This window comes from Chlorocebus sabaeus, chromosome 3, assembly GCF_047675955.1.
Source record: "Chlorocebus sabaeus isolate Y175 chromosome 3, mChlSab1.0.hap1, whole genome shotgun sequence".
In the NCBI taxonomy this organism is placed as follows: domain Eukaryota; kingdom Metazoa; phylum Chordata; class Mammalia; order Primates; family Cercopithecidae; genus Chlorocebus; species Chlorocebus sabaeus.
In genome coordinates this window covers 11,284,276-11,296,345 of record NC_132906.1, presented here as the reverse complement: position 1 = coordinate 11,296,345, position 12,070 = coordinate 11,284,276, and the positions used below count along the sequence as shown (strand labels likewise).

General features: G+C 36.3%; 1 protein-coding gene across 3 annotated transcripts in view; it reads right to left on the bottom strand.

Moving 5' to 3' along the window:
* Positions 1-396: 396 nt before the first annotated feature.
* The window catches only part of BRCA2 (BRCA2 DNA repair associated), an 86,963-nt gene continuing 75,289 nt past the window's right edge, over positions 397-12,070 (bottom strand). For all 3 annotated transcript variants that reach the window (XM_007960072.3, XM_073013249.1, XM_007960073.3), the window contains 3 exons: positions 6,640-6,884; positions 4,523-4,669; positions 397-3,400 (listed from right to left, as the gene is read on the bottom strand). In XM_007960072.3, the coding sequence (XP_007958263.3) occupies positions 2,780-3,400; positions 4,523-4,669; positions 6,640-6,884 (1,013 nt within the window). In that variant the 3' untranslated portion in view covers positions 397-2,779. The remainder of the gene's footprint in view (positions 3,401-4,522; positions 4,670-6,639; positions 6,885-12,070) is intronic.

The window sequence follows — 12,070 nt, the reverse complement described above, 5'->3', positions numbered from 1 at the left end:
TTTAATAAATAGGGATCATAAAGGTAATGACAAAAGCAACCTTATAATTTAGTTGCTTATATATTTGATCTGTGTACATGAGACTGTTTTAACATTATCTGACACTACTGAAACCTGCTCAACATCTCCCTGACTACCAGCAACACGTATGTAATGTTTTCTTCATTGACATTTTAAAAACTGGTATCTCCTTTGAGTAAGTTTGGCTGACAATAGTAAATAACAATGAATCTAAGGTGTTATCAGTTTTGCTAAATTCTGTATCTCCAAGCATAACATACAATAATCTCCTAATGATCCACTTAATAATGCTCCCATCTTCCAGGCCCAGGTGGTCCTGGGCATCTTGGTTGATAGGGTGGTGGCACAACCAGCTCAATATGGATGGCTTGACTCATCTGGGCTAGTAGAGGGGAGAAATGTCAGAGAGCCCAAAGTGGAAATTACCCTCCTTTGATTTCACAGGAGCGGTTCAAAGGACCAGATTCAAGCCCTCCTGACTTGGCTGGCTCCCTGCTTCAGGGTTTTGGGCTCACCTGGGCTAAGTGAGTGACCACTAGGGTTATATAACTTTTATAGAGCTCTAAAGAATAGTTTCCTGGCCTATTTAATGTCTCTTCTTCCCCTAGCTGACCCCTGAAATAGTTGGTCTGTAAACCATAAAAATTGATCAGTGCCATCAACTTTATCCCCTATAGAAGTGATCTGTTTTTCCTTTCAACTCCCATGGCTCCTGATTTGTATAACTCTTTGAACACCCAGTATTGACTTGTATTGTGTTCACTGTCTGCATCATTCATAAAGCTGGCAAATGCTCTTTATGTGCAATAGGATCTCATTAAATGACTGCTGAATAAATAACACAAATTTTTACCATTATCCCTGATAATGCAGTATGTTGACTCTGTAATCATTAAATTGTCACTTTTGAGGGGATAATATACACATATACTCAAGCTTCATATTTTGTTCATGTAGCTTAGATGTTATTTATAATTTATAAAAAAGTGTGCATTAAATATCTATCAATATAATGGGTGTTCTACATGAGAACAGACAATAGCAGTTTTACCAAGGATTCAAAAAAGAAAAGGTGAAATTCTTATAATTTTTTTCTGTTCTCCTGAAACCCAAGTTTTATTCCTTGTTCTAGAGTAGATCACTGCAAAATTAGGATGTGAAAACCAAACTGTTTTGAAATAAAACTGAAGTCACATTAATAAGACTTGCAGAATACTTAGGTTACAAGGAGTAGCAAAATAGACACATTTGTTAATGCTTTTTACAGAAGAGAAAAACCATGGATCACAGTTACGGAAGGAAACAAGTTAATTTTTTAAAAGATTTATTCTTGGCTTTAAACATTTATAATTAGATTTGAAAACATGATATTATATATAAATTGAAAGCATTAAAACATCTGATTTAAGAACTTCTTCAGGCTATTAACTCCTAGTTAGAACTGCTTTATCCCTTTTCTCTATTAAACATAAGAAAGTAACAAGTAAGGCTGCGCGCGGTGGCTCACGCCTAATAATCCTAGCACTTTGGGAGGCTGAGGCAGGTGGATCACCTGAGGTCAGGAGTTTGAGACCAGCCTGGCCAACATGGTAAAATGCAATCTCTACTAAAAATGCAAAAATTAGCTGGGCATGGTGGTGTGTCCCTGTAATCCCAGCTACTCGGGAGGCTTGAGGTGGGAGAATTACTTGAACCCGGGAGGTGGAGGCTGCAGTGAGCCAAGATCATGCCACTGCACTCCAACACGGGTGACAAAGTGAGACTCCATCTCCAAAAAAAAAAAGAAATAACAAATGAGAGTATCATCTTAAATTGAACTAATCTGCTTTTATGGTAAGTTTAAAAGGGCATAGGCTCTGGGTCCTGTGATAGTGCTAAAAATAAAGCAGGCAGAATCAGTGCCAATTTGAAAGCAAGATATTTTCTCAGGTTTGAGTTTGGATGACCATTTTGTTGGGGGAAAAAAAAAACTATGAAATCTTCTGATTTAAAGTATTTGAATTTTTAGTTTTAATTTCAGAGATCACACTGGAATAGTAAAAAGGAATTAGAGTTACATTGAAGGTTCTATTTTTCTTATAATCATGCTGACTTAGGGATGAGGAATTGCTCAAAAGGAAACACCACTCTATCACATTCATCCTGCCTTTTGAACAGGATGGAACTATAGCAGAACCAACACGTGCATTAAGGAAAACTATTTCATAGTGAGTTACCTTTAAAAAAAAATTCCCTAAAATAGTAGCTAAACTAAAAGGAATTATTTGCATAAAAATAACTGTACTAAGAGACTTTATTTCATTTAATGACAGAATCTAAAAGAAAATGGTGTTTATTTCACTTGTAAAATAATACTTGTAGTGATCAAATTCAAAGATTTAAAGATTTTTTTCCCCACTCTTTTTTTTCTTTGTAAAGATGGGGGTCTCCCTATGTTGCCCAAGCTGGTCTTGAACTCCTGGCCTCAAGCACTCCTCCCACCTCAGCTTCTCAAAGTGTTGGGATTACAGGCATGAGCCACTGAGCTCGGCCAAAGATGTTTTTCTTGATTAGTTAATAAATTACATTTAGTTTTAAGATATGCAACTGAAGCAAAAGTATACCAATACAGAGTCGGGCCAAGAACATCTGATATACAAATGCTTAGGTAAATTTGAAACTAATTTCTTTTCTCATTGTGCAACGTATGTACTAACGTGTGGTTTGAAATTATATCCAGTTTTACAAACTGGAAAGGTTAAGCGTCAATAATTTATTGTCACATTTGCAAATGCTCATATTTTTTAGTTATAATTGTGTCCTGCTTATTATTCTCACATTCTTCTTTACCGGAGTGGGAACTCTCCTGTTCTTTGATCAGAGATGTAGTACAACGTCTTTTCAGTCTGAGATAATCTTTTGAACTGGTAGGAGTAGTCCTAGTGGATTCATTGACAGATATAAATTGTTTTTCTCCTGTTGAACCAGACAAAAGAGCTTGGGTATTTATCAATGCAAGTTCTTCATCAGCTATTGAATTACTTTCCAAAAGAGAAATTTCATTGAATTTTTTAAATGGAGTCATCTGAGGAGAATTCAGTTCTTTTTTCTTTATGGGTGTTTCGTATTTGGTGCCACAACTCCTTGGTGGCTGAAATGCCTTCTGTGCAGCTGGAGAAACAAATGTACAAATGGGACTAACAGGTGGAGGTAAAGGCAGTCTACTCAAGAAATCCAAGGCTCTTCTCCTTTTGCAGTTTTTTTGGTCATCAATCTCTTTCTCCCCTTTACAAGACTTTGAAGTTATCTGGGCTGATACAGGTGTGGAAACAGACTTCCTTTTGGCCATACAAAGTGATAAAGGACTTTGATAATATAGCTCACAATTAGGAGAAGAAATCTGATAAAAAAATTAAAACGTAGCCTATCATAATTACGTACTAACATAAAAAACTAAATCGAAGTAACTTTTTTCATTGAAAATATTTAAGCACGCAAATATTACACACAATCTCCCTCCCCTAATTGCTAATAGGTTAGGTGATTTCAATTCACATTATTCCTATTCTAGATGGAAGTAATTTTGCGTAAGAGCATATAAAATGACATTAAAATAAAGGAAGAAGAGGAATAATCACAGTAAAAGATTAAAAGGAGGTAGGGGACACCACTTACGCTTCAATCTTTTCTTTTTTATTATTAACAGATTAAACAAACATAAACATTTTAAAGCCATCTTAAAAACACACACTACCTGGGTTCTAATATCTACTTTTCTAGCTTTATGACTTTATTAGGCAATTGCTTAACCTCTCTCTATGCTCTCTATAGATGAGTCTCCTCATCTATAAAATGAGGATAATACAGTAAAGTCCTCACTTAACATCATTGACAGGTTCTTGGAAACTGCGACTTTGAGTCAAACAATATATAGCAGGTCTTTGAGCAATGTCATTTCCTTCAACATCGTTTTGTTAGAACACTGATGAGAAAAATAAATGGTTTTGTTATACATCACTTCCCTTAAAATCAGTTTCCAAAAACCTATTGACAATGTTAAGTGAGGATGTAGGTTTTATCTCATGGGGTTGTTACGAGGATTAAATGAGTTAATATAGATACTCTTAGCAAGTATTAGCTATTTAAGAATCAGCCATTAGCCAATATTAAAGACTTTAGCTTGATTTGCATCTACTGTGATTTAACCACTTAAACAGCTTAGAAACAGCTTACAAACAGCTTAGAAACAACCCTAATTGTATGGAACAGTGAAATAAATAGGCAAAAACACTTTTCAATCACATGTATATGAAAGCACCTGTTTGGAAAGTTTGCACCCAAAGTTTCATATCTTGCTTCAACAAATAAAATTTCTAAATAACCTATATTTATAGGAACCACATAACAACACTTTCTAATTAAGTTTAATTACATTTTACCATGTTTACTAGGTATACAACAGAATATACAATGGCCTCCATATATAATACTTATAATATTCCTTGAGTTTACATTAACTTACCAGAAGCTTATTTCCTGTACCAGGAATGATTTGAGCAGTGTACGACTCTGAAGTACAGTCTTTAATTGGGGTGGACCACTTGGGATCATTTGCATGCAGTATATGCATAAGCTTGTTTTCTGCTTCATTGCAAAGTATATCAATATTCTAAGAAAATAAGTGGAAAAGTTGCTTTATAAATTGCAAACCCACATGTTTGTTTCCGAAAGTATTTTCTTTAAAAGCAGAAATGAAAAGTTCAGACCAAAAAAGAATGAAAATCCAAAAAAATGTGATACCAATTGTCAAACATGCCAATGCAAAATTACAAAACCAGTATCAGTGATTTAGGGGAATCTAGCTGATACGGAGAGGGGAAGAGAGAAAAAGTATGTGTGTCTGAAGGAAAGAGATCTCCTTAGTCATCTAGTTTAATCAGCAAGCTGTCATATGATCTGAATTGAAGCTGGAAGATTGGGGCTCAAGTCCCAGCTCTATTTACTACTTAATAGCTGGGAATCATCTCACATCTATAAAGGTACTTCGTAGGTTAGTGAAAAGAGAGAATTGCCTCACCTACCTCACGTCTGTTCCAAGAATTAATTGAAATAATGTATAGGTTAAACTACATGAAACTGTTGTTTGAAAAGTCACAGCTGGTCAAATATCAGCAATTTCATATGGTTTAACCTAATTCATGACAGTATTTTGTAAAACTTTAAAATGTTATGTAAATGACAGTTGTCTCTTCAGCAGGACTAGTAAACTGCCTTTGAAGATGTCTCAGAGAAAATGTGGGGTGTAGGCCGGGCTCAGTGGCTCATGCCTGTAATCCCAGCACTTTGGGAAGCCAAGGTGGGCAGATCACTTGAGGCCAGGAGTTCGAAACCAGACTGCCCAACATGGTGAAACCCTGTCTCTACTAAAAATACAAAAATTAGCTGGGCGTGGTGACACGCATTTGTAGTCCCAACTACTTGGGAGGGTGAGGCAAGAGAATCGCTTGAACCCAGGAGGTGCAGACTGCAGTGAGCTGAGATTGCGCTACTCCAGCCTGGGGATGACAAAGCAAGACTCTGTCTCCAAAAAAAAAAAAAAAAAAAAAAAGAAAATCTGGGGTGTAAGTAGTAGATACACTGTATGGGAGCTAAATAATGAATACAACTCCCACCCCTAATTGAGAAACTAGATATAGCAGAGTGTTATTCATTATGCATAGTCTTTAGGTAAAATATCAACATAGCTTTCTTTATACAGCTATTCTAATGCTTTAAAAATATATTTTTATATAAATTCTGAGTAACACACATTTCAAATATTAAACTATAGAATTAGGAGGCTTATTTTTTGTGTATTCTTCACTAGTTACCAATTCATGAGATCTCAAATTTTACTGGGAAGCAGCATTGCACAGCAGTTCCTAGTTTGGGTTCTGCATTCGATGGCCTAAGTATGAATCCTAGTTTTACTAACTTGGCATTTGACCTAAGGCAAGCCATTTAACCTGTTTCTCACTGATAAAATAGAAAAACAGTTCCCTACCTCATAGGGTTGTGGGAGAATGAAATGAGAAGGTTAGAACAAGGTCTGACACATAGTAAACACTCAATAAACACCGGCTAATATTATATAATGCATATACAGATTTAAGCAGAAAATGCATACATGATCTAGGGAAAATAATTTCAGTGTCTCTTATCTGGGATTAATTCAAATCTTATCTGGGATTAATTCAAATCAAAGAGATATAATCTGTATAAAACACTAGATATGGAGTTTAAATGTAAACCTGTAGTCTCCATATTATTAACTAACCACAATGCCAACTGCTGCAAACCACAGATAACTCATATTATTCTTGTAACCAATTTCCAGTTTGCTTACATAGTCTGCATTTCTGAACATCCTTCTCACAAATTCTCCTAACTCATTTCCCTTCAAGTCATTCTTCTCTTTCTAGTTGCTGTCATTTCCCCATTCCCCCATCTCCTGAGGTTCATGGGCAATAAATATATGATTAAACTTTACCTCACATACTACCTCAACTATCCAATTTGTATAAAAGCTATTTCCTTGATACTTGACTGTCAAAATAGAAAAATACCAAAATGTGTGGTAATGCTGAAAAGTAACCTTACTTCAACAGTATTTTTCATTTTGTTGAATGTCTCTTGAAAGTGGCCCTCTTTTGGACTAGCAGAAAACACAGAAAAATCTCCAGCAAATAAAGTAGGAAGTCCTGATTTGGATTCTGGTCGCCACTGGAGGTTGCTTGCAGCAATTAACATATGAGGCTTAATAATATCTTCATTAAGATCTATCCAAAACTTTATTGCCAGTAAATTATAACATTCGTCTGACAAATAGATGAAAGGAGCAAGTCCTAGAATGGAGGAAAAAAAATGTTATTATAGATGTGTTAGATGAATTTTAAGATGCAAGGAAGGAACCTCTAATATGCCTATTTATTTTGGTATATGCTAATAGTAAAAGCAAAACAAAATAGCTGAATTTGGTGAAAGCTCAGGTTTTCCAAAATGACCTGTTACTTACAGTGCTAAAATTTCAATACCAATATGATAACACATTCTTTTACCGAGGTCATGTGGAAGTAGGTATACACACACATTGCTGACAGGAGTACAGATCTGTGCAAGCTTTCTGGAGATAAATTTGGCAATACCTAGCAAAGTCACATATGCATTTACCTTTCCATCCTGTAATCCCATTTCTTGTACTCCACTCTGTAGACCTCTAATAACAGTAAAATACACATGAACATAAGATTCATGAAAACACCTGTGAACAAGGTTACTCACTGAAACACTATAATGATAAAATATTGGAAGCAGCTTTTATACATATACAGGATAGAGTTGGATAAACTATGGTGCATCCAAACAATGGTGTACCACGTAGCTGTAAAAAAGAGTGAGGACGATTTCTATGAACTGATTTCCAGGATACAGTGTTGAGTTAAAAAAGAAAAGCACAAAAGAAAGGCTAGAGTATGTTCCCCTTCTTATAAGGAAGAAGGGATATAAGAAAATATACATGTATCTGTTCAGTTGAGCAAAAGAAATCAGGAAGGACAAACCAGAAACTAAAGGAACAGGGTGTGAGTGGGGGAAAAAGGAGGATTAGGATTGGGACTGCAGGGATGAGGAGGAAGTGACATTAAGTATATCTTTTTGTACAGGTCTGACTCCTAGAACCACAGTGATATTTCACATGCCCAACAAACCAATCAACAAACAAATCCAACTAGATAACGAGGGAATCCAAAATGGAAGACAAACATTTCCCACCTCTGTCTGCTGAGAGGGCCTGGCAGTACTGATGCCTCCACAGTAAAGTAATGAGCATATCTAGCAACCAGATCTTGGATCTAAACACCATTTTCTACCAAAAAACGGAGCGAAGAGAAATGGCTGATTTCAAGACTAGGGCAGGGAACATACAAGATGAACTTGGAACATCTTACGATGTCAAAAAATAGGGAAGTGTTCAAAAAGTGAAGAAAGCTTGTTGAAAGAACACAGGAGTCCATATGAAAAAGCTCTTAATGGTCAAAACTAAAAAAAAAGTTAAACAATAAAATAATGAAGGCACGAAATTTTAACCTGCAGAATAAAATAAATGTTCTTAAGTCCACACTGATATAAATAACCAAGTAAGTACACTGGAGGAAAGCGCACAGCTTTTCCTTATAGAATTCCAATGAATTCCAATTAATGTAGAAGGAAAGGGGGAAAAATCATAATTAGGCAAATACCACAGTAATAATTGTTGCAAACAAAATCAACTGATGAATGCTAAAGTTTGATGTGAAATAGGATTCAGTCTCAAAGAATCTCCCCCAAGATATTTATTAACCACAAAGAAAAAGGAAGTTATTTTACAGAAGAGAAACCCAGCAGATACCACCTTAACCAAGCGATTAAGATCAACATCATTAACCCCTTGATATGATGCACTGAGAAAGACACATCATCACTTCAGTGGTAGTCTTGCCAGAAATGCATAACTTCATCCTAGTCATGAGAAAACATCAGACGAACTCAAATTGAGGGGAATGCTACAAAATAACTGATCAGTCTATTGAAAAGCATAATGATCATGAAAAAGAAGACAGGAAGTGTTAAAGATTGGTAGAAAATACAGGGGGAAAAAATGACTAAATGCAATGTGGGATCCTAGAACAAAAAAGGGGAAACAGGGTAAAATACCTTAAACTCAAATAATTTTTCAAATACATCTACAGTATGGGCAATAATTATACCACTATTAACTTTCTGATTCTAACTGTACTACAGTTATGCAAGATGTTAACCTTAGGTGAGGAATATTTGAAAATTCCATTATTTCTGCAACTTTTTTAAAGGTCTGAAATTAGTTCAAAATAAAAAGAGTTATAAATTTTTTTATTTTTATTTTTTGAGACGGAGTATCGCTCTGTGGCCCAGGCTGGGGTGCAGTGATGCAATCTTGGGTCACTGCAGCCTCCGCCTCCCGGGTTCAAGCCATGTTGGCCAGGCCGGTCTTGAACTCCTGGCCTCAAGTGATCCGCCTGCCTTGGCCTCCCAAAGTGCTGGGATTACAGGTGTAAGCCACCGCGCCTGGCCAAGACTTATAAAATTCTAAAGTGAAAGATGGGTAGGTGCTATCCATTATTCTATCCTGGGATAAACCAGGATAGAACTGAGGCTACGAAAGCTAGAGTTGGAAGAGGCACTAAGCATTTAATTCTACTATTTATACTTTCTTGCTTTTGTTACTCTGAGAATTATGTACCCCTTATAAATAACAGGGAATGGAAATGTCATTCTCAGATAAGGATTTGTTTATCCTATTCCAAGTGTTGGTTCATCTTTTCTTTCTTTTCATTTTACAAGTAAATGTATTTAATGGATCTTAATTTTAAACACTGCTTTTAAAGAACTTACAAGTTTCTCAAGCATGTTCCATTTTCTAATTTTGGAATTTGCCTCTAATTATATTCAAAACTTGATGATAGTACTGTCCTTCTCCCAAATGTCCTTTTTAAATATATCTTGTTTTCCCCAATTATAAAATACATGTTTATTGAAAAACATTTAACATACAGAAAAATAAAACCTAAACAGTGTAGTTTCCTCATTTCACTTTTTCATAAGTGGAGGTTTCATGTCTGGATCAAATTCCATCAAAAGAAATGGAAGCCTTACTTATTTCTTCAATTATCATGCATCTTGTACAACTGATAACAACTGGAAGAATTTTTAGTGTAACACTTTTAGAATCCTACACTAGGTAAATCTTCACAAGGTAAAGGGATAAGAAGAAACTTGCAGCTTTGTGGTCTGGCCTACTCTGAACTTGCATAGAATTCTTCAAATCTTTTAAATTCCTTTCAGAAAATTTCATCGAAACAGTAAAGGACTTAGCAATTTATAAAACCACTGTCAGATTCCACCTGGAGTGGATGCCATGGTGCGGGTGCAGATCCCCTTCAGGACCAAGGCACGTGATCCTCCAGCTTCTGGGGAGTGCTAGCTATTGACAATTTACCTCTGAGTTCCCTCTTGGACTTGCACTCTGTTGAAAGGCACTGTCTTGCTTAAGGCTATGCCCCTCCCTGGAGGAGCCAGTATGCAATGGCTGGCTCTTGCCTCAGGCTAGCATGACTCCCAAGTCCCAGCTCCAGAAGTCCCTGTGGGATTGACCGAACCTTTCTTCTCCTTCTGCCCAATCCTGCTGCATTTGCTTCCTCACAGGTGCTGTTCCTAAGGGCATTTTCTAATCTCCTACATGAAATCTGTAATTCTGTTTCCCAGGGAAACAGGCTTTCCCCAGAACAAATTTTTCCCAACCTAAGAAATGTTCTCATTTAATTAACTCATTATATATCACAGTGTTTCTGTAATACAGTAACAAAGCATTAAAAATATAGATGTCCCTGCTTTAAGCCCAACTCTCAAATGCTGAGTTTGCTTTTGTATAACTGATACATGTCAGTATGAAGTATAAGAAAGAATGTAAGAGCTTTAGGGCCTGAAAGTATGAGTTCAAATCAATTTATAGCATTGTGACCCTGAGCAGGCTACTTAACCTCTCTGAGCTCCAGTTTCCCCATCTGTCAAGTGGAATGAACAATGAACAGTGTGACTATGAGAACTGTATGAGATGCTGTATACCTGGAGTTTTCAACAACTGACCCCTGCTTCAACCCATGACGTCCGAAGTGGAAGCAGAAATCCAAACTGACTCCCTGTCCTTGAAGAGATCATTGTATTACTGGGGCTAGCAGGTGGCTTATTTAGAAATGTACAGGTAGGATCATGGACCATGTGACAAGTGCTGAAACAGCCAAACAAACAAAATGCTTCAAAAGCTGGAGGAAGGAGGATCTAACCCAGACTGTAAGCATCTGACTAGGGAGGTAATATTTGAGCTAAATAATGAATAGGACGAATTCATCAAAAGGGGGAGAACAAAAGAGCATTCTAAGGAAAACAAAGAACATTTTTAAAGGTAGGAAGCATTAAATGTTATTGTGCATAAGGAATATGAAATTGTACAGTTTGTTTTATTATGTTTTAAAGTAGTTCTTTTTAATTTAGTTTTTATTTTTATAGACACAGAATCTCACTATGTTGCCCAGGCTTGTCTCAAACTCTTAGCCTTGTGAGCCTCCCGCCTCTGCCTCCCAAAGTCCTGGGATTACAAGCATTAGCTACTGTGCCCAGCCTAAAATTAAAGAGTTTAGCTGATGTGTGTATGGTGGTGGTTTAAGGCAGGAAGTTGAATGGTTTTGGGGGTATATGAAAGAGTCTGGGTTTCATTTTCTACGGGACAGGGGATCACTGAAGATTTTAAGCTGGGAGGCATCATGACTAGATCTGAGTGTTAAAGACTTCTGGTTTAAGGTGGCTCCTTGAAACTTTCTAACAGAACTGCAACATTTAACAACAAATTAAATTTTAAAAAGGAAACATTCACCTAAAACCTACAAACATGGCATATAACGATATAAAATTTAAAATCTGGTGATTAAGAAACAGAATATTATGGATAGAGCTAAGCACAGGAAGGCTCAGAGTCTAATCTCCTTCCCCAACTAAACTGGTAAAATGACATTTTTGAGAATTCTATTATTCCTAAATCTGAAGGAAAGCAACAGAAGAAGTATCTTTACTTTTTTCTTCTTCTGAACAGAAATGAGAAAAAACTGCAGGGGAACAAACAGGTGACCAGGACTGACTGACATAAGGAAAGGTTCCAGGATGTTACAGGATGCCTTGTGACTAATTCCCAGTACCTGTGGATGTAGCCTTATCTGGAAACACAGTTGAGGACAACTTATGATGGGGTTATGTCACAATAAACCCACTGTTAGTTGAAAATGCATTTAAATAGGTACACACCAATTTGAATGATGATAGATTTCTCATCTAAAACCAGAGGCCAGAAGGATGTGGCACAATATTTTTCAAGTACTGAAAGAAAAAATTATCAACTACAAATTCTATATCCTGAAACAATTCTCAAAGAGTAAAGGAGAAATAAAATATTCTGAGACGAGAGAAA